Here is a 23,905-nt window from a genome sequence, read left to right as displayed (position 1 = left end):
TGCTTCTGACTCATCTTCCCTTTATAGCTCGTCTGTTCTATAAAGTAGCAACTGGCCACATGTAGCTGTTGAGTACTTGAAAGATGACTGGTCAGTATTGAGATGTGCTGTAAGTGTGAAGTACACACCAGGTTTTGAAAGCATAGCACGAAAGAAAGAATGTAAACTATCTCAACTTTTTTTAGTGATTGTATGCTATAATGCAATTATTTTGGATACACTGGGTTAAATAAAATATATTACTAATTAACTTTACTGTTTCTTTTTACTTTTTAAAAATGTGGCTACTAGAAAACTTAAAATGACGTGTGTGACTCACATTATATTTTCATTGGGTAGTGCCTTCCCTCCCAAGTCCTTCCTCTGGGCTCTGAAGAACCCCTAATCCCTATTCTGAGATGGCCAAATTGCCTACACCCCCTGCTTCACAAAAGACCTCCTCTATCTCCTTGACATGATTGAAACCTGACTTTCTCTGAGCACCATGCTTCCCTTTAGCTTGTTTCTGTATTTCTTCCAGGGACAATGATTGAGGCTACTAATTTTCCCAGATTTATACTTTGGATCAGGGAAGATGTAGAGAACCATTTTCATTGCTTACCAATGACATGTCTAGACATTTACTTCTCAACTTCTCAATTACTTCTCGACTGTCAGATAAAATCTCATTTGAGGCTCCTGCCATCTGTCTTGTTGCTGCCATCTGTCACCTTCTAATCATTCCCTCATGGTAATCAAAGACCTTGGCACCTGGCCCCTCTTCCTGATCTCCACTGTAGGCCTTTTGTCTTTCCAGGCGACTTCATTACCCTCGTGGAAGACCCCTTCACCACACTGTCTTTCCCCTTAATGTTGAAACACCCAGGCTTCCAGCTTCCATCTAGTGCTCTTCTTTGTGTTTTCCCTAGACGTTCTCTCACACTCTCAAGATCTTGTGGCTTTTCTTTGCACCTACAAGCTGGTGATTTCTGTATCTCTATTCCAGCGTAGGTGTTTCCCTGAAATCTGTACTCGATGTGTATTTAATTGTTTTCAGGACATCCTCTGTATGTCCCTCAGATACTTCAAACTGAACTTTTCCCCTAAAAGCCCATCATCTCTCCCCCAACTCCCTCAAATCTTTTGTCCCTCATATATTCCATATCTTAGACGGTGGCGTTTGTAAGTGACCTCAAATAGAACCTTGAAAGTCATCTTACTAGGGACATTTTGAACCAGCCTAAGAAGTCATTAAACCGTCAGCATTTTTTTTGCCTTTTTGAAACTTAATGTGTGAGACTGGTATACTCATCCCATTCTTGACCCTTGCCCTTGTGCTTATTTTCCAAACTTGAGTGGGTGTTGGCTGGGGTAGGGATTGCAAGTAGAATTAGAGAGCATCTGGCTAAGCAACATACCTAACTAGGAGCCATTTATTTTCACACTGCTTCTCTGAGAAAGAGCCACTGATTTTAGCAGTGTCTCTTCACACCTTGAGACTTTACTTGTCTTCTGAAAAGTCTGCCTTCTCAAATTCTCTGATTGTTTTTTAAAAGTTACAATAGTCAGATCTCTTTCCTTTCAAGTAGTGAATAATTTACTTAATAAAACTTAGATTTTTTCTGTTTGAAAATCTAGAGCAAAGGTTACAAACTAGCAGCTCTCAAGCCCTCTGTGGCTTACAGAAATGTGTGTTTAGCCTCCCAGTGCTATCTAGTACACTGCCAGGTTTTAAAAATCAGAGGATTTTACAAAAAGATCTGGACCTCAATGAAAACAAAGATCAGGTTGTCCTGGGGCAGCATTCCTGCCTAGTACCAACTGGCTGGAGCTGCACAACCACTGCTCCCTGTAGATGGGCATGTGTGCGCTTATTGGTCCGACGACTATTTTTTATGCTCATTCCTTTAAAATGTCACTTTTTTATTTACCTACTTGTTTGGTCCTTGAAAACAATTAAGTTGGTCATCCCTAATCTAGAGCAGTCAAGGTTTTTGATTATAACTGCCTATAAATAAAAATTTTTGAACCTATATCTCACAAATATTTATATTTACTTATAGATCATATATATGTGTGTACTAATGTATGTATAGGAATTTTTATAAGGTTGAGATAAAAATGAAATAAAGTTTGAAAATAATATTCTCATTAAACTTACATTTTAGTGAAAGCAATATGATTGAATATACTTTACTGTTTTTAAAATCTTGATTTGACACTGAGTTATGGCAAGTCAGGTCAATTTCTAAATTAAGCATATTTATAATACTTGGTTCTAATCACTGTCCTTGGAAGAAATGCCTTATTGCTGTGCTTACTGTGCCGTGTTACTCATCCACCAGTTTGGTAACATTTTGTTGCAGTTGGATTAGAATTTTCATCTTCTATGATGCCATTCAATTTTTTTAGCAAACTAATGAGAAGGTGTTACATTTTCATGTTTTAGAGTAGGTTCTAAATTCATTGAAACTTTTCATTTAGAAGAATTTTAAACAGATTTTTCTGTTTTTAAAAATGTATAGATATGAAAGTTTTTATGGATTTTCATAAATGATTTTGGCATCAAAATCACAAAGTGGTGGAAATACTTCTGAAAATTTGTTTTCATAATGCTTTCTCTATATTTTTTAAAGGCTGTTCTTCCTTCTTGTTATGGTATTTTTCCCTTGATGAAGATATGGATTATGTTTAATTAATAAATATATTCTCATTAGCATACTGATGATAGCCACTGACCATTTAAAGAGTCAACAAACTTTAATCACCTTTTTGTAAAAGAAAAAACATATAATTCATCTTTTAAGTTCACTATCTCTTAAGTACTTTGCCACAAGATAACCAGCGAACCACTGTGTGCTATAAAAATTTTATGATTATTATTTTACTACATAGATTCTACTATTTAAGGTAATAAAATATATAAGTCATTTTTATTGGGCACCTCACCTCTTCATTCATCAGCTGCATATTGCAACACATCCCAGTTAACGTGTGTCCTGTTTTATAGCATTTGCCTATTTCTGCAGTATAAATATTCTTACTGTGACTGATTTCAAGTTATTGACATGAGTCACTGTACATGTAGTTGGGAAGAGATGGGTAATTGCACACTATTATATGTAGTATTTTCACTATACACATATGACAGACATGAATAATCTGAAGTTAACAGTAAAATGCCATAAACAATGATAATCTGTAACAAACTAATTAAGAAGTCATGAGCTTGAGATATTTATTGGTTTTTAATATAACTCATTAAAGTTTATGTAATTCTATTTTTAATAATGACTGTTTTTCATAACAAGCTCACAAAATTCCTACATAGTCTCAGAAAATTACTGAAAATTTAGTAGTTGACATTCATAGCAGGTGTGAGCCAGCTTCAGCACACCACTTTGTGGCCCTGGCAGGACACCGTAAGAACTTAGGCTTTTTTCCCCTCTGAGTGAAGTAGGGAGCCATTGAGTGGTTTGGAGTAAAGGAGTGACATGCTCAGTTGGACTTGTGTTTTAACATGATCACTCTGCTGTGCTGAAAATGGACTGTAGGGAAGAAAATATGGCAGCAGAGAGACTATCTTAAGAGACTATACAAATAATCCAGGCAAGAGATGATGGTGGCTTAGAGCAAGGGGTAGCTAGTGGTGATGGTAAGAAGTGCTCAGATTCTAGAATCCTTAAGTGAGGCACTGAAGAACTGGATGTTTCATGGCTCAGTGACTTACTGAGGTCTTAGAAGATCACCAAGCTTTCCCCTCAGTTGTCCCTTATTGCCATTGTCAGAGATAGAATGTTGTTCAGATGAACCAGTGTCTGAACTAATTTGGCAAATCTTTATATTGTTGCAAAATCACTGAGGTACCAAGGAGATGAAATGAAATTCTGATTCTCAAAGGGGCGATAATGGCAATTTGGATGGGATAATTCTTCATTGCAGAAGATCTGCCATGCAGGATGTTTAACATCCCTGGCCCCAACTCCCTAAATGCCAGTAGTGCTTCCCAGTGATTGCCACACCCAACCTCCGCCCCCTCCCCCCAATTTCCTAACAACCCCTAGATCCATGCATATTTTTGCTAAAAGCCAGAAGGAACTGTGGCCTCTAACAGAATATGTGATTGTTTTTCTACCCCTGACAGTATTATGCCTACCTGTATTCTTACGTGATGCCCCAGGCCATCCGGGATATGGTGGATGAATACATCAACTGTGAGGACATTGCCATGAACTTCCTTGTCTCCCACATCACTCGGAAACCCCCCATCAAGGTGAGGGTCCCACTACTTATAGGACTGGGGGTGCATGCATATTTGATTCACTTATTTTTCAGTGGTGCAGTATGTAACTCACCATACCTCAGAGTCCTCATCTCTAAAATGCGGATAATGATACCACGAACCAAATAGGATGGGCTTAGGGTTAAGTGAGTTGTTAATACAGGGCCTCTTCACTCCTAATAGAATAGATAGAATTCAGAGGGTTTGGAACTTGGATGGGAAAAAGGTTGCATCTTTAATTTTTACTAGTATCTTAATGGAATTTAGCATTGCCATTAGTTATGAAACAGGCTACAGTTCATAAGAGTATTGCAGTAACTGTGATTTGTCACCAATAGAAGTCACAGATATTTTCCTATCACATTACATTTGTTGCCACATCTCAAAGTATTATTTATGTTTATCACTGCTTTGAAATTATAGTAGTTAGTAACTTTCCCCTAAATCTTGTTACTTAATCGATTAATAAAAGAGCACATACATTACTCTACTTCAGTGTAATTTGTTTCCTTTGTAATCTCATGTATTTTGTTTTATGCATTTAAAAACAGCCTGAGGAGGAGTCCACAGATTTCACCAGACTGCCAATCCAGAGCAGGGGGTGTCCATGGCACAAAAAATTCAAGAATTTTTTAGTTAATGCATATAAAGCTCTAAGAATAGTGCCTGGCACATAAGTAAGTACTATGTAAGGTATTTACTCAAAAACAAAAACAAAAGTACTCTCAGAATTCTAGAAATCTGTTTTTGTCTTTGAGTTGCTGAATAGATTTGACCAATTTCATACTAAGCACACAAAAAGACCAGTTCTATCACCCTTTACAGCATCATTGCAGGTTCATACAAGTGAAAGCTCTCGGGGCCAGCCTCGGGGCACAGCGGTTAAGTTCGCACATTCCGCTTCTTGGCAGCCTGGGGTTTGCTGGCTCGGATCCTGGCTGCGGACATGGCACCGCATATGACAAGCCATGCTGTGGTAGGCATCCCACATAGAAAGTAGAGGAAGATGGGCACGGATGTTAGCTCAGGGCCAGTCTTCCTCAGCAAAAAGAGGAGGATTGGCAGCAGATGTTAGCTCAGGGCTGATCTTCCTCAAAAAGAAAAAAAAAAATTGGGAATCACTGCTTCAGTGAAAACATCAGTATAAAATAACTTTTAGTACCAAATGGAGTCATTTGCAGGTTAAGGAGCTTTCCCCTGAGGTTGGATGCTGGCATCTAGGATGAGGAGGAAGATTTTTAGGCACGGGGGGACAAAGGAGAATACTGGACATAGATGCTTCTTGATAATATCCTTCTCTGAATTCTTGACAACCATCTCCTGTTTCAGTGAGAGCTGGTGGGGCAAGTAGTAATTCATTGTTAAGTGTGAGCCAGAAGAGTTCTAGGAGAACTGCCAGTGAGTGAGAGGAAGCGAGGAGACCAGTGGTGTCCTTCGAAGGGGACTGTGGAAATCCTGACTCCCTCAGGGTTTGGCTCTGAGGTGAGCTGTTCCTTTGAGCACTGGCCTGTACTCCTGCCTCAGTTTCAGTTGTGGAGACCTGGGCAGAACCCATCGGAATGGCTATATTGGCTATATGTGATGCTTACTCTTTAGCTATAAATTATAGGTTGGGCCATTCAATTTAAATTTTTTACCTCAATTTATAATAGTAATAATAATTTAAAAATTATTTGGGAAAAGATAGACATATTGAAAAATAAATAAAAATTATTCAAGCCTTTTGGCATATTTCTTTTGGTTCTCTGGTTCCCTACCTGTGGTCATGGCTTTTTTATTTTTATTTTTTTTAAATATATATATTTTTGGTAGTTTGCTTTTCAAACACCTGACAGTAAATTTTCTGGTTCTGGCAATATTGTGGCCTGGATAACCTAAAAACCCCTTCACTGCATGTAACAAACATTTTTGTTCATTGTGTAGTTGGGCTTATAAAGAAGTAAAAGAATTGCTGGAAAGGAAGGAGTAACTAAAAGAGTGGCAAGCATGTGAGAGGTGTCACTGTGGCTACCCTGGGTAGGGTGCTGTTAACTTAGTCTTCCAGAGGCTTGGGTGTTATCACTCATACTGAAAAAAAGTGAAGAACCTTTGGGCCTTTTAAAGTGGCAGAGAATTAGAGCTGAGATCTCCTACCATTATTGCCCCAGGCAACTTGTTTATTTTAACCTGGATTCTGGAGGGTAGGGGGGAAAAGCATAGATTGAGAATTTTAAAATAGTCTGAACCTCCATGGGCTTGGGGACTCATGCTATATGAAAATTGGCCCTAGCAATTGATATCCTTTGACTATTTGACAGAATAAGACCAAAAACTGCTATAAAGAGACATTCCTTCACCTCCAGCCACATAGGATGCCCACAGATAAAGCTTTATTGAAGATGAGCTTGAAATCCAAAATTACCAGTCACATGAGGAAACAAAATGAGGAAAAATTAAAAGACATGACAAATAGTAAGGTTGGTTCTCTAAGAATTCCAGATAATAAAACAACTGGATAGACTGTAAAATAAGTAGGTTTAAAATGACCAAATATAAAAACTAAAGAATTGAAAACAAAAAAGCCCCAACAAATTACTAAGAAAAAAGAACAAGCAGATTTGAAAGACGCAAATAGAACTACTGGAAATGAAAATTATAGTTATTAAAATGAAAATGTCCATGAATGGGATGAAAAGATTAAACATAGCTGAAGAGAAAATTAATAACCTAGAAGATAAATCTGAAGAAATTTCTGAGGAAGTATTACAAAGATAGGAAGAGATGGAAAATAAGAAAGAGAGATTAAGAGACATGGAAGATATAAAAAGGTCCAACACAAAACCAAGAAGGGAAGAATAAAGAGAATGAGGGAGAGGCAATTTTGAAAAAAATGTGAGTTTTCCAGAATTTATTGAGACATGAATACTACAGCAAACATTAAGCTTAATGATGAAACTTTAGAAATTCCCACTCAAGTTAGTAATAAGACAAGGTTACCCACTAAGTAAATGGAGATAGAGATCATATCTGTATTCATGGAAGAGGAGACTGTATCAGCAGGATGCTAGTTCTCCCCAAATCTAGAATTTCAATGTAACTCTAATCAAAATCCTTTTAGGATGCTTAATTTGGTTTGGTGTGGAGCTTGATAAACAGATCCTCAAATTTTTATCGAAAGGCAAAGGACCAGAATAGCCAAGACACTAGTGAAGAAGATGTGGACTTGCCTTGTCAGAAATCATGATATGGTGATAAAATACATAATTAAGACAATGTGATATTGGCACAGGGCTTGGCAAACCAATGATACAAAGTCAAGTCCAGACACAGCCCTGTGCACATATGGAAACTTGATATATGATAAAGGCGGTGTTTACGAGTGAGCGCTGGGATAATTGGTTATCTCTGTGAGAAAGAAATGCATCTCGCACTACACACAAAGTCAATTCCAGATGGATTAATGAGCCAAATGTGAATAGCAAGCTTTAAATCTTCTAATAAAAACAAAATTACAGAAGTATTTTTGTGATTATAGCCAAAGAGAAATATATTAAGAAACAAAAAGTGCAAAATATAGAGGGAAAGATTGGTTTGAATACACTAAAATTAAAAAATTTTTCAAGAAAACTCTGTATATGGAAAAACAAGCCACAGACTGGGATATTTACATTGCCTATAAATAACAAAGACTTAATACCCAGAATAAAGAATTTCCAGGTGAGAAAAAAAGACAACTCAGCAGATTAGTAAAGTATATAAAAAAGCAGTGTAATAAAGTGGAAACCCGAATGACTGATAAACGGGTAGAAAGTTGCTGAACTTCTGTAATAATCAGGAAAATGTAAATTAAAGCAATTGGGTACAGTTTATACCCATCAAATGAGCAGAAATGAAAGGGTGATAGTACTAAGTGTTAGGATGTGTAGAAATTGCAGCTATAATGCAGTGCGGGTGGGTGTACACTATGGTACATGGGTTTTGAAGAAAGTTTGGTATTAGTGGTATAATTGCAGGTGCATGTACCCCGTGACCTAGCAGGGGAGGAATGGAAGGACGGAGGGTGACACAAGGCATCAACTCTATTTGTAACGTTTTTTTTCTTTAAAAAAAAAAGAAGAAAAATATGTAGTCTGAAACAAATAGGGCAAAATGTTAATATTTGACAAAACTGATAGGTATGCATGTTATATTTTTACCTTTTTAAAAAACATAATATTTCATTCACATATTTTAAACCACTAGTAGCAAGTGTTTCATATATGTATCTATAAGTACTTTCTTTATATATGTGTAGCCATATATAGTTCTTTAATGTATACCGTCCTTAATCAAACACCCTGCAATAAAAATGATACTCAGAATAATGAAGTTTAACATTTTCGATATCCACCCATTGTATGTGCACCTCCATAATCCCATCTTGCATCTTCCCTTTATTGCTAATTGCGATCCTGGATTTTGTTTTAAAAATTCCCTTCCGTTCCCCCCTTTAAAAGAATGGTTTTAACATATATGTATTTAATCCCTAAATGATTGCTTTTTTAAACTTTATATAAGTGAAATCAAACTTACAGCATTCCTCTGCATTTAGCTTTTTGAAAACTCAATAATCTGTTTGTGAGCCTAGTCAGTGTTGATGCTTGTAGTTGTTCGTTAATATTCACTGCCCCAGGTCTTAAAGATGCTCTCCTCCATACTCTTCTAAAAGTTCTAGGTTTTGCTCTTTTGTATTTAAATCATTAACCCTTCTGGAAGTGATTTTTGTGTTTGGTGTGAGATAGGGTCCTGATTTCATTTTTCTCTCATACCCAGTTTTCATTGCACATCAGTTCCATCCGTGCCCCAGTGATGTGCAGTGCTGTATCCGTGCCCCAGTGATGTGCAGTGCTGTATCCGTGCCCCAGTGATGTGCAGTGCTGTATCCGTGCCCCAGTGATGTGCAGTGCTGTATCCGTGCCCCAGTGATCTGTGGTGCTGGCATCCGTGCCCCAGTGATCTGTGGTGCTGGCGTCCGTGCCCCAGTGATCTGCGGTGCTGGCGTCCGTGCCCCAGTGATCTGCGGTGCTGGCGTCCGTGTCCCAGTGATCTGCGGTGCTGGCATCCGTGCCCCAGTGATCTGTGGTACTGGTGTCCGTGCCCCAGTGATCTCTGGTGCTTCAGAGAGAGCAGTGCCCTGCCAGCACCTTGATTTCTGACTTCTAGCCTCCTGAACTCAGAAACATGGCGAGCTTGAACTGAAGAGGACAGACAGGATGAAATGAAGGGAGACTGTCAAACTTCTGGGATTCTACAGGCAGGATGTGGGCCAATAGAGCTACTTGGCTGTAATATGTTGGCTGGGATAAGTGAAAGGAGAGGCTTTGAGAGTGGCTCGGAGGCCAGTGGGACTTCTGTCATCAATGGTCCAAAGGGTTTGGTCCCAGGAGCAGAACCACTCTTTCGTTCCAGAGGGTGATGCCATCTCCTCAGGGCTGCTTCCCCCACCTCTGCAGTCTAGGATGACAGATCATCAGTCACAGAGGATTTCGCTCAGGCCTTGAAATCTAATGGGATTTCCCCTGTTGGGTCTCTGACTCGTTTGGGACGCATGACGCCTTTTTACTTTCCTATTTCTCCTTTTTAAAATGGGAATGTCTGTCATATGCCTGTCCCACCATTGTATTTTTGAAGTAGCTAATCTTGTTCTTTAGGTTTCACGTGTCCACAGATGAAGAGGAATTTTATCCCAGGATGGACCATATCCAGTCTTACCCATATCTAGTTTAGATGATTTAGAAGAGATTTGGGACTTTCTGAGTTAATTATATTTAGATGAGATTTTGGACTTAGCTGTTGATCCTGGAATGGGTTAAGACTTTTGGAGATGTTGATATGAATGTATTTTGCATGGAGGAAGGAGATAAAATTTTGGAGGCGAGAGAGCAGACTGTCATGGGTTGAATTTTGTCCCCTAAAAAGATATGTTCAATTCCTAAAACCTGGTACTTGTGAATGTGACCTTATTTGGAAATAGGGTCTTTGCAGATAGAATCAAGTTAAGATGAAGTCATACCGGAGTAGGATGGGCTCTCAGTCCAGTATGACTAATGTCCTTATGATAGGAGAAGCGAGACAGATGCAGAAACACTAGGGGAGAACACTACCACGTGATGACAGAGGCGGAGACTGGAGTGACGTGTCTGCAAGCCAAGGGACGCCAAGGGTTGCTGGCAACACCAGAGGCTAAGAGGAAGGCTTGGGACAGATTGTTCCGTAGAGTCTTCAGAGGGAGGACGGACCTGCTGACACCTTGATTTCAGACTTCTAGCCTCCACAACTATGAGAGAATAAATTCGTTTTTTTAAGTCACTGAGTTGGGGTACTTTGTTACAGCAGCTTTAGGGAACTCATCCAGTCCCTTCATCCCTCTAATGGTCTTTCACCTCTTGAAATGGGATTTCAACTAAGGGTTCTTCATACTTTTTTCACCTAAGTACGCATCCCTAAACACTATGACTTACTTTTAAAATAAATTTTTCATACTAAAATAGATGTAGATTTACAGAAAAATTGTGAAGATAGTACAAGATTCCCGTATACCCCTCTACTGTTTCCCCTGGTTTTTTTTTTTTTTTTTTAAGATTCTGTTTTTTCCTTTTTCTCCCCAAAGCCCCCTGGTACATAGTTGTATATTTTAGTTGTGGGTCCTTCTAGTTGTGGCATGTGGGACACCGCCTCAGCATGGCCTGATGAGTGGTGCCATGTCCGCACCCAGGATCCGAACTGGCGAAACCCTGGGTGGCCAAAGAGGAACGCACGAACTTAACCACTCGGCCATGGGCCCGGCCTCTCCCCTGTTGTTGATGAACCAGTATTGATAGTTTATCTTATCGAAGTCCATTGTTTATTCAGATTTCCTTATTTTGCTCAGTGCTTTTTTTTTTTTTTTAACTAGAATGATTGTGTAGCAGAATAATACAAGATATGACATGGGGCCGGCCCCGTGGCCAAGTGGTTAAGTTTGCATGCTCCACTGTGGCGGCCCAGGGTTTCCACAGTTTGGATCCTGGGCATGGACATGGCACCACTCATCAGGCCACCTTGAGGCGGCGTCCCACATGCCACAACTAGAAGGACTCACAACTAAGATATATAACTATGCACTGGGGGGATTAGGGGAGAAAAAGCAGAAGAAAAAAAGGAAGATTGGCAACAGTTGTTAACTCAGGTGCCAATCTTTAAAAAAAAAAAAGATATGACAAAGAGCCATATGTGAGAAAACTGTGTGCCCTCAAGCCTGGGGGTGGTCACTCCTAGTTCCCATATTCTTGGGATACCTTCCATGACTCTAGGGCAGATAGGCTGGCTAGAGCAGGAGTCGTCCATGCCTAAGACACAGGCCAAACCCCTGGAATGAGGCCAGACACAGCAGGTGTTCTGCTTCCCTGATGGGCCTGTAAGAGGGAAGTGCTCTCTACAAAGCCTCAAGACCTGGCAGCGACCACTGGACCCTGGAGAGCTTAGAGATGGTTCCTCTGTGGCAAGAACCTAAAAACCTTAGACTACTACTATGTCCTGCAATTCCCGTATCCCAATTCCTACTAACTGGAGAGGTAGAGGAACAAGACGTGCGAGCTCCCTCCAAGCCGGTGTTTGGTCTTCAGTGAACAGGGGTAGATACAAAACATCTTCCACAAGTGAGCTTGAACAGCACTGGGCACAGCAGGTGACAGACTCCCAGCTGCAGTTAGTACCCAGCGCGGGAGGAGACAGGGCAGGGTATGGGAGGGGGAGGTGTGTCTGTTCTGCCGTGGTCACTGCTGCGACGGTCCTGTTCTGCTGTCCTGGCCCAGTTTGTACAGTTCCTCCCAGCTTTCTGGATCTGCTCTCTCCTGGCCCAGAGCTCTAACTTCCCTGAGCCTAAACCTCCCAGCCTGCAGCATACACACAGCAGAAATGCCAGAGGCAGAGGGCGCTGATGAGAGTGAGCAGGCAGTGTTCTCAGGAGGGCGCTGATGAGAGTGAGCAGGCAGTGTTCTCAGGAGGGCGCTGATGAGAGTGAGCAGGCAAGTGTTCTCAGAACACGAGGTTCTTCCACACCACCTCCACCGTGGCAGGGCAGGGCGAAGAGGACCTGGGTTCCAGGAGGCAGAAGCTGCAGGTCTGAGAGCAGGAAGGAGAGTTCCGCTGGGAGAATGACAGGAACTCAATATCTTTTTTCTGTTCCAGGATCAATTTTGTCTGTTTTGAACTTTATATAAACGGAATCATACAGTATCTCTTCTCCATGTCTCTTAATCTTGCTTTCATATATTTTTAAAGCTTTTTGTCACTGTTTTCCATTCTGGGTACTAATTTTAGTATATTTTTCATCACTCATTTTCTCTTCACACTCATCTATTGTGTGTCTGATTTAATTAATTCATGTATTTTTCATTTCTTTGTTCTATTTGGTTCTTTTTCATATCTGCTAGGACTTTTTTGATAGTCCCTTCTTCCTTCCATCAAACTCTAATCTTTCTGAATTTCACTGTACGTATTACACACATTGACTTACAGTCATTATCTGATAGTCCTACTATTTTGCCATGTTTTGGGGTCTGATTCTGTGGTTTCTGCGGGTTCTCCCTCACGTGGCTCCTTCCCTTTCTGGTGACTTTTGATTGTGAGATCATATTCTGTGGGGTTTTCCTTATGGCACTTCTTTGAGGCCTGAATCTACACACGAGGGGATTTGCATTTGCTTCTTCTGTTTGCCTGGGTCAGGACCTACCTGAGACCTGTTTAAGCTAAGTTAGCACCTGGGGGCTTCTCAGGACACATGAGTAACATAAATTCTAGCCTCACACGTGTGAGGGCCAGCTTGTGGTTATAGATTCTCAGAGGTGATGTTTCCTCCTTCCCTTAGAACCAAGACCGAGAAGAAAACATTTCTTTACCATCTCTCTTGGTGCGGCTGCCTCCAGCCCATGCAGCCTTCCGTTTGCTCCCAGCCTTTCACAAAGTCTCCGATCTGGTTTCGCGGCTCTTCCCTCCCCAGCCCGATGAAAACCAAAGCTCCTGGCTCTCTCCCTGGATTCTGGCTTTTTCATTATTTTGGCCTCTGAGGATTTCATTTCTTTCATTACATCTCATTTCATTTCTTTCATTACAAGCTCAGCCATATATTTAAAGAGATGGTTTATATATTTTACCCTGCATTTTCAGGTATTCTGTGCTAAGGAAGTTTTTAATGTTATTTGGTCTGCCACATTGTTGATGGTGAAGCTATTATTCTTCATACTTTTCTAATTGCTTGACATTTCACAATAATAATAACTACTAAACTATAATATGACCACTTTCCCATGTCTTTAAATATAATTTTCTTAAACACCATTTTTTTTTTTTAAGATTTTATTTTTCCTTTTTCTCCCCAAAGCCCCCTGGTACATAGTTGTGTATTTTTAGTTGTGGGTCCTTCTAGTTAGGGTATGTGGGATGCCACCTCAGCATGGCTTGAGGAGCAGTGCCATATCCGTGCCCCGGATCCGAACTGGTTAAACCCTGGGTTGCCGAAGCACAGAGTGTGAACTTAACCACTCAACCATGGGGCTGGCCCCTTAAACACCATTTTTAATGGATGTGTAGTATTTTATAATTGTTTAACTAGTGCCTCCCACCTTTTTTTTTTGTTGCTGAGGAAGATTAGCTCTGAGTGAAAATCTGTTGCCAGTCTTCCTCTTTGCTTGAGGAAGAGTCAGCCTGAGCTAACATCTGTTGCCAATCTTCTTCTTTTTGCTTGAGGAATATTGTCCCCGAGCTAACATCTGTGCCAGTCTTCCTCTATTTTATATGTGGGTCACTGCCATAGCACGGCTGCCAACGAGTGGTGTAGGTCCATGTCTGGGAACCAAACCTGGGCTGCTGAACCAGAGCATGCCAAACTTAACCACTCGGCCACGGGCCGGCCCCTAACTAGTCCCCTTTAGATGGGTCATTTTCTAGTTTTTTGCTCTTAAAAACTGATGAAATGAACAACTTTATACCTATATCTTGCTGTGCAACCAAAATAAATAGTAGATTTAAAGTTCCTGAGACAGGGAACACTAAGCATTTTAAGGTTTTGGATAGCTGTTAAGTACAAGCCATTTGGAAAGAGCCCCCTTATTAATGATGTAGATCCGTGCATGGCTGGGAGAGAGTGCTGGGCTCTGGCTCCTGAGTCACTCTTTGAGCGAAGGTGGTATCAGCGTCTTCACCGGGGCAACGGAGGTGTCGGCTTAGTTAAGCTGCAGAGTTTCTGTCAGTATTAGCATCTGTGATTCTCACTCTGTGCTTTCTTCCCTCTTCCCAGGTGACCTCACGGTGGACTTTCCGATGCCCAGGATGCCCTCAGGCCCTGTCACATGATGATTCCCACTTTCACGAGCGGCACAAATGTATCAACTTTTTTGTCAAGGTGTATGGCTATATGCCCCTACTGTACACCCAATTCAGGGTGGACTCTGTGCTCTTCAAGACCCGCCTGCCCCACGACAAGACCAAGTGCTTCAAGTTCATCTAGGGGCATTCCAGTTTGTGGGGAGAGGATGAGCAGAATGAGGGAGATGGATCCTAAGGTTCCTAGACATTGAAGGACCTCAGGGACATTTGCTGGGTGGGCAGCCCAGACCCTCTGCTGGGAGAAGTGGCAGGAAGAGTGAAAAGGAAATAGCTGCCTCTCTCTTGAAGTCAGCCACACTGGGCCTGGAACCCTGGTTGGAGGACACCAGGGTTCCCTACACAGGGCACTGACTGATAGCTTACACTGAGGACCATGGGGACTCTGGAGAGTCACTCACACAGTTCATAAGCCCAGGACAGCTGGTTTGTGGTTTTTAAATTCAGTAAGAACTATTGTTATTTAAAAAGATAAAGTTTCAGATTTGCCATGCAAGGCTTATTTATATATATGTGTATATATATATGTGTATATATATATATATATATATATGCACACACACACTCACATACGTATACATATATATATATATATATATATTTCGGGAGGGAGTTTGAAATTTCTGTCTGTCTCACAAAGTGAGGGACGCGCCAAGGCTCCTGGTGTTCTGTATTTTGGTAGAGATGGATCCTGGCCTTAGGGTATCTGGCTCATCCTTGAAGATCATCTCCGTTCTCCCCAGGGGCATCTGTGTGCAGAAACAAAAAGGGCCCGGCTTGGCTCTCTTGTGGGGCCTTCGACGAGATAAGACCTGTTGGTTTGTTCCTTCCCACTTCCTGTTGCCAACCAGCCATCTGTAACTCATGTTCCCCTCTCACTTGAGTCCCGGGGGAGGACTGCACCTTTGGGAACAGCCAAGCTTGCCTGTGCTGGATGTGGTGGTTTGTGAGCCCTCCTCATCAGATCATGCTGTCCCAGTACTTGACCCTGCTCTTCTGTTCTCTCCCGTTTGAAAGAGGAATGAGGAAGGAACGAGACCTGAGGACGGCACTCCCTTACGGCTTTTTGTCCAGCCCTCCTTTTGAAAAACATGTGCTTTGGCTTCAGGTTTTCCTGAAGCTTCTTTGTTGTATAAGAGAACAGAAAACTGTCAGGCTCCACTTCCAGGTGTGGTCTGCAGTGGTTTGCAGGTTGGCCTGCTCTCTGGCCTAGAACGAGCAAGCATCCTGTGTGGATCCCCACCCGGCTGGCCGGGAAGTCTTACCGCAAGGCACCTGCCTTGGGATAAATACTTTGGTGAAATTCACCTTCCCCTCCACCTTAGTCTGAACCTGCATCCTGTGTTACCTATAGTTTTTGGATCCCTAATGCCAGGTTGGTTCCAGGACGCCCTGAGGCTTGGTATGTGCCAGAACAATGGGAGGATATGATTTGTTAAGTTCACATCTAGCCTGAAATTTAACAGGCATTCACACTCTACGTTACCACTTTCCTCTTCTGGTTTAAATTTCTATTGCCTGGGCTAAAAAGGAAATAGGCTCATTTTTCTTGGTGGAGGTGGCAGTAGGGGAGCTGAAGAGGGTGTTAGTGGCGTTTGGCAGGGATTTAGCCCATGACTTCTACCATTTTTCTGGACCCCACTTTCTTCCAGTGAGGTTGGCTATAGGTGGTTTCCCACATCTGAACAAATGCTCAGGTCTGTGCTGGTCATGCACACGCCTTAAGCGAGTTCTGTCCTCCCCAGACCTTGACATCCTGTGCTTCTATTTCTTGGGGGCACGTTCTTCTCTGACCTGCCTGTACCAACTGGGTTCTCAGCAAGTATCATTTTGAAGCCAGGCTCTGTCCTGGAGATACCACCCGACTGTGGGGCTGGCTTGACCTGCGGGACTGCTCTGCATCAGCAGGCAGGAGCAGCGCTGCTCCTACGACTCGTGTCGTGCAGAGGGTCCCACTGGCATCTTCTTGTAGCCCTCCTGCTGAGGCAGCTACCTAGGAAATTGAGTTATACGTTTCAGTAACCCAGCAAAGGGGTGCAGACTCCCTGCATCCTAACTTTCTTACCCCCTTTTCTTGTCTCCTGACCTTATTCTTTTTAGCAGTAGCCTTCTTCCCTCTGGGGAGCCAAAGAGTGTGGTGTTTTGAGCTATATATGTGGCTGCTATTTTTATCTTGTTTATTTTAATGTGAGGAACTCGTAAGCTGACTTTCAGTGGGACCTGGTGAGAAAGGAGCAGTCTGTTAGGACCCCCTTTAGTGGAGCCAGGTGGTTGGGTCCCTGAGTGCTGTGCTAGATCCAGGAGTGCTGAACGGTCTGAGGTGATGGGTACCATCCAAGTGTACGGCAGGGAGGGTTATGACCTCAGAGCTTTAAACAAGGAGAGCGCTGTGTGGACCGGAACCAGACACGAACTCAAAGGACCCCACGCAGCAGGCTGGGGGGCAGGCACACTGGCCACCAGTGGCTTAAAGGATGGTCTTCTTGCCTGTTGCTTGGTTAGGCGCTCCTGGAGATGGCTGCTGCTTTCTGCAAGGTGGCGTAGGGAGAGGCCCAGCTCTGTGCTTAACGTGTCTCTGTGTTGATCAGTCGCCTTGGGAATCCCAGATGTCCTCTCTCCCACCTACCTGTGACTCACCTGGAACGGGAGGACAGCTCTGCAGCCCCCCGTGGGTTTCCTTGGCTGTCCACAGTAACGCCTTGTTGCCTGGTCTTGCTCCCAGGGCCCAGGACTTCCTTGTTCTCCTCTAGCCAGTTTGCTCTTCACCGTGAGGGGCATCCGCCTCGTGAGAGCCTCCCCAAGGTGCTCGGCAGGCCGTCTGGGCGTCTGCGCCCCGGCAGTGCTCTCCGTCTGCTGTGGACTGTGCCTCACGTCGGGGCGCAGGCCGCGGGCCCTGTCTGCGTGGAGCCGGGGAGTCTACAAGGGCTGCCTGCGGTGTGTTCAGGGGGCTCCTGGTTTGAAGTGAGATTCTGAAGGGGGGCGCTCTTTGATATCCATGCCATATCCATCCGCCCCACCCCTTTACCAGTCATGAGCACAATGGTCTTACGTTGGATTTTTGTAAAAAAAAATAAATGGAGACTTTAACTCAAGCAGCTTGGGGTCTTTCATGATTTTCCTCTGCAGGGACAGAAGAGTGACCTGAGAGAAGATGCCTGCCTGAGTCCAGGGCAGGGAGCCACCACTGCACGGCCATTTGGGACTCTCCCAGCATAAGACTGGGCTATGTGGCTTGGTCCTGGAGCAGCCTGCGTGCCTCAGCCTAAGTCATGCTGGTGGCGTGCACAGGCACGGGCAGCCTTGCCTGCACCCATTTCTGGGATTAGTCATTTGGTTACATAGAAGAACTCTGGTGTCATTTAACTGATTTGAGTGAGATGTGGCACGTGGCACATTTATGCCACCTTTATTTTTTCGTGGTATTTTTGAAAAGTATGTGTGGTATGGTGCTGGGGAGCTTGTGTGCTGTGTCCCCAGCCCAGAGGAGAGGGCTTGTTGAGAACGAGCTGGGCTAGAGCTTATTCTGCTGCTCCACAAGGAGGCACTAAAAGCACTTGTGTGCAGTTGATGCTGCTTTTAGTTTTGTTGTTTTTTTGTTTATTAATACCATTTTTCCTTTGTTTTTTTAAATTTTTCGTTTTTTTTATTGTGGTAACATTGGTTTATAACATTATATAAGTTTCAGGTGTACGTCGTCATATTTCAATTTCTGTGTAGATTACATCATGTTCACCACCCTAAGTCTAATTACAGTCACCACACACATGTGCCCTGTCACCCCTTTTGCACTCCCCACCTCCCTTCCCCTCTGGTAACCACTAATCCAATCTCTGTCTCTGCGATTGTTGTTTTTATCTTCTACTTAGGAGTGAGATCAGATGGTATTTGACTTTCTCTGGCTTATTTCGTTTAGCATAATACCCTGAAGGTCCATCCATGTTGTCACAAATGGCAAGCTTTCATCTTTTTTATAGCTGAGTTGTGTTCCATTGTGTATAAATACCACATCTTTATCCATTCATCCCTTGAATGGGCACCTAGGTTGCTTCCAAGTCTTGGCTATTGTGAATAATGCTGCAGTGAACATAGGGGTGCACGTATCTTTACGTATTTGTGTTTTCATGTTCTTTGGATAAATACCCAGCAGTGGAATAGCTGGATCATATGGTAGTTCTATTCTTAATTTTTTGAGAAATCTCCATAGTATTTTCCATAGTGTCTACACCAGTTTACATTCCCACCAGCAGTGTATGAGGGTTCTGTTTTCTCCCCATCCTCTCCAACACTTATTTCCTGTCTCGTTAATTATAGCCATTCTGATGTGCGTGAGGTGGTATCTCATTGTAGTTTTGATTTGCATTTCCCTAATAATTAACGATGTTGAACATCTTTTCATGTGCCTGTTGGCCATATGTGTGTCTTCTTTGGAAAAATGTCTGTTCAGATCTTTTGCCCATTTTCAAATTGGTTGTTTCTTTGATGTTGAGATGTATGAGTTCCTTATATATTTTGGATATTAACCCCTTATCAGATATATGATTTGCAAAATATCTTCTCCCAGTTTTTAGGTTGTCTTTTCATTTTGTTGATGATTTCGTTTGCTGTGCAGAAGTTTTTTGGTCCCATCTGTAGTCCCATTTGTAAACGCACACATCTGTGGACAGCTAATCTTTGACAAGGGAGCCAAGAACATACAATGAAGAAAGGAAAGTCTCTTCAATAAATAGTGTTGGGAAAACTGGACAGCCACGTGCAAAAGAATGAAAGTAGACTATTATCTTACACCATGCACAAAAATTAACTCAAAGTGGACTAAAGAATGTAAGACGTGAAACCGTAAAACTTCTAGAAGAAAACATAGGCAGTATGTGCTCTTCGACATCAGTTTTAGCAGCATCTTTTCGAATAGCATGTCTTGCCAGACAAAGGAAACAAAAGAAAAAATAGTTGATGCTTCTTAGCTGTCGCAGCCCAATCCTTTTGGTGTCTGTGGTCCTAGACTTCTGCTTGGCAACAGGATCAGAGCCATCCGCGGGGAGACAGCACCGAGTCACAGGCATTGGAGATGGATGGAGAGAGGAAAGAGGCTGCGAAGCCAGAGAAAAGCTGAGTTGGGAGTGCTCCTCTCCTGGGCTCTGCAGTTGGGGGTCTAGTTCACACTGACAGTCTTTAGGATGCATGGGACCTAAAAGTCAGTGTTAATCCTAAAGTAGTGTGACAATTGATCAGGTAGGTTTTTGGCAGGTGAGGGGGCGAGAAGACCGTCATACAGGGGGGAATGCCCACGTGGGTCTGGAGCTTTGGCTGCCAAGCCCCTATTCTTGCAAGCATCCATCTCCTTGTTACAGTTTGTCCTGGGACTGCAGAGACTTGAGGACGTTGCAGGAGGCTGTAGAAATGGGTGTCTTACTATACACAGGGATAACACGTCTACTTAGGTTCCATTCCTGTTCGTTCGGGCTTGGACGTAACAAGGTAGGCCAAAATGGTCAGTGTTAGTAGTTAATACTGCCACTGAAATTGAAGGTTCCACAATATTTACAACAATGTGGTTAAGAAGGATAATGTTGCAGTTAAGGGTATGGGCGCTGGAATAAACTACATGGTTCAAATCCTGGGTTGCCCATTAAACTGGTGGGGAGCAAGTTATCTAAACTTTAATCTCATCTATAAAATGGCAAAACTGTGGGGCTGACCCCGTGGCCGAGTGGTTAAGTTCTCGCGCTCCGCTGCAGGCGGCCCAGGGTTTTGGTGGTTCGAATCCTGGGCGCGGACATGGCACTGCTCATCAAACCACGCTGAGGCAGCATCCCACATGCCACAACTAGAAGGACCCACAATGAAGAATATACAACTATGTACTGGGGGGCTTTGGGGAGAAAAAGGAAAAAAATAAAATCTTTAAAAAAAAAAAAGGCAAAATTGTGCCCACATCTTAAAGTTATGTTGGAAATTAACATATAAATGTGAAGAGTCTGCTGTTTTGCACACAATAGATAGCAACTATTATTGGGGTAACATACTGTAAACTTCTTGGTGGCTCCGTCTGCATTCTGTTTGTTTTAATGCCAACTCATTGTTCAAGACTCAGTGGAGGCACAGCTTTCAGGAAACCGTCCCTTCTCAGAAGTCGCTGCTTAGCGCCCCCGACCCCCATCTCCTGGTGTAGCAGCCTGACCTGTTTTTGACCTGACCTTGCGCTCTAATGGTTTATAACTGCTTCCCACACCAGATTCTATGCCTCTTGAGAACAGAGCACATAGTAAGTGCTGAATAGTTTTTTGATGAATGAATGATTTGACAGAAGAACTAAAGAAGGTCACATAGAAACCACAGTTGGCAACAAGCCAACTTGATCAGTACCATAGTGCTTTTGAAATACGTTTAAGGTGGTATTACTGGATAGTTTAAGGAAGCCTAGCACACAATGGTTGAGAAGTCTTAGATTCACTGCTTTTATTATTTAAATCTTCATTGACAAAGGGAATAAGAGAGCATGCCAAGAATTAAAGACACAGAATAGATTCTAGAAGAGATCTTCACCTTGCCAAAGGGCCAGGTTTGGTTTGCTGTTTAGTTTCACCTGTTTCTGGACGTGTTTTAATTAGGCAAACTGTTTGACCTTTCTCCGTTTGTCTTCATATTTGTGAAAGAGTACAAATCCTGGTCATATTGTAGAGTTGTCATGTTAGAATTTAAAGTGTTTTCATTCTATTTATTTAAACTATCGGTCCCAATATTTCATTATCAAAAATTTCAAATTATAGGAAAATTTAAATAATTTTTATAGTATAAACATGTACACCTAGCAACCATTTCACTATACTTGCTTTATAGTTATCTATATATGCATCCTTCTATCCATTTTTCATCCCTTTATCCATCTCATTATTCATCCTATTTTTGGTGCATTATCTAAGTAAATTACTGACATCAATACACTTCCTTCTAAATACATAAACATACACATCATTAACTGGAGGTCAATATTAGTTTCTACGTGTTTAATGTAAAATCTACATACTAAATTTACATGCTGAAATGCACAAATCTGAAATGTACATTCTAGAGTTTTGACAAATGCATACACCTGTGTAACCCACCCACCTCTCAAGATACAGAACATTACTATCAAACTCAGAGAGTTCCTTCATGTTCCTTCCTAGTCCATCTCCACCACCACCCCACAGATAGAACCAATATTCTGATTTTTTTCCCACCTTGGATTAGTTTTCCCTATTCTAGAATTTCATTTACATGGTGTCACATCATTTTTACTCTTTTGTGCAAGTCTTCTAGAAACTCAGCATAGCGTTTTTGAGATTCATCCAGTGTTGCATGTATTAGTCATTTCTTTGATTGCTGAGTAGCGTCCCCTTGAGTAACAACATCTGTCCGTTCTATGGATAGGCACTTGGGCTGCTTCCAGTTTTTGGCTATTATTTATTACTCAAAACTGCTATGAACATTCCTGTGCAAGTCTTTTTGTGGCTTTGTTTCCCTCTTGAGTAAATACCTAGGAGTGGGATTGTTGTGTGATAAGGTAGGTATATACATGTTTAGTTTTATAAGAAACTGCCAGACTTTTTCCAAAGTGATTGTACCCATTTTGTACTCCCACCAATAACTTGGAGATTTCCAGTTGGTCCATATCCTCACCAATATATGGTGTAGTCAGTCTTTTTAATTTTAGCCATTCTGGTGAGTGAGTAATGATATCTTGTGGTTTCAGTTTGCATTTCCCTGATGACTAATGACGTTAAGCACTTTTCATGTACTTACACCATTTATATATATTTCCTTCGTGAAATATCTGGACAAATCTTTGCCCACTTAAAAAAATTTGGTTTGTCTTTTTTTTTTAAAAAACACATTTTTAATAGACTTTATTTTTTTGAGTAGTTTTATGTTGACAGAAAAATAGAACAGAAAGCACAGACTTCCTTCTCCCCCATTTTCCCTATTAACATCTTGCATTAGTGGGGTACGTTTGTTACAACCGATAAGCCAGTACTGACATAGTAACTAAAGTCATAGCTTGTTTTAGAGTTCATTCTTTGTGCAGTATACTCTGTGGGTTTTGACAAAAGTATGATGACATGTATCCACTATTAATAGTATTCTACAGAACAGTTTCACTTTCCTAAAAATCCTCTGCGCTCCATCTATTCATCCCTCCCTCCCGATCTCCCGACAACCCCTGACCTCTTTACTGTCTCCGTAGTTCTGCCTTTCCTAGAATGTTGTAGAGTTGGAATCATACAGTATGGAGCCTTTACAGAGTGGCTTCTTTCACTTAGCAATGTGCATTTAAGGTTCCTCCATCTTTTCGTGGTTTGATAGCTCATTTCTTTTTATTGCTGAATAAGATTCCATTGTCTGGATGTACTATCTGTCTTTGTATTGTTGAGTTACAGGAATTCTTTACCCCGGATACTAGTCCATTGTTAAATCTATGTTTTGCAAATATTCTTCCCAACTTGTGGCTTGCCTTTCCATTTTCTTTATGGTATCTTTTGATGAGCAGAAACTTTTAATTTCGATGAGGTCTAATTTATAACCTTTTCTTTTTTTGTTACTGCTTTTTGTGGCTCAAGAAACCTGTGCATACCCCAAATCATGAAGACATTCTCTTATGTTTTCCACTGGAAGTTTTATGGCGTTAGCTTTTACACTTGGGTCTAGGCTCCATCTCACATTGCTATTTGTGTGTGGTAGCGGTCAAGTTTCTAATTCTTTTTTTACATATGAATATCTAGTCATTCCAGCACCATTTGTTAAAAAGACTTTCCTTTCTCCATTGAACTGCTTTGGGGTCTTCGTTGAAAATGTAACGACTGTGTAAGCGTGGGTATTTCTGAGCTCTCTTTTCTGTTATGCTGATTTGTCAATCCTTGTTGCTAGTACCATACTGTCTGGACTGATGTAGCTTTCTAGTTAATCTTCAAATGAAGTACTATAAGTCCTCCAACTTGTTTTTCTCAAGATTACTTTGGGTGTTACAGGTACTTTGTATTTCTCCATATAACTTTTAGAATTAGTTTGTCAATTTCTTTTAGAAAACTTGTTGGAATTTAAAAATTCTGGTAAAATATACATAACTTAAAAATGACCATTTTAGCCATTTTAAGTGTACAATTCAGTGGCATTAAGTACAATCACAATGTGTAACCATCACCACTAGCTATTTCCAGAACTTTTTCATCTTCCCAAACAGAAAGTCTGTACCCATTAAACAATAACTCCCCATTACCGACTCCCTTC

General features: G+C 41.7%; 1 protein-coding gene across 1 annotated transcript in view; it reads left to right on the top strand.

Annotated features, from left to right (window-relative positions):
- Positions 1-15,142, top strand: part of EXTL3 (exostosin like glycosyltransferase 3) — a 38,224-nt gene extending 23,082 nt beyond the window's left edge. The window contains exons 4-5 of the mRNA XM_014843329.3: positions 4,124-4,252; positions 14,556-15,142. Coding sequence (XP_014698815.1) covers positions 4,124-4,252; positions 14,556-14,765 — 339 coding nt within the window. The 3' untranslated portion in view covers positions 14,766-15,142. The remainder of the gene's footprint in view (positions 1-4,123; positions 4,253-14,555) is intronic.
- Positions 15,143-23,905: the final 8,763 nt, after the last annotated feature.

This window comes from Equus asinus, chromosome 3 (assembly GCF_041296235.1).
Source record: "Equus asinus isolate D_3611 breed Donkey chromosome 3, EquAss-T2T_v2, whole genome shotgun sequence".
In the NCBI taxonomy this organism is placed as follows: Eukaryota; Metazoa; Chordata; class Mammalia; order Perissodactyla; family Equidae; genus Equus; species Equus asinus.
The sequence above is the reverse complement of the archived record's forward strand: the minus strand, read 5'-3'. Positions and strand labels throughout refer to the sequence as shown.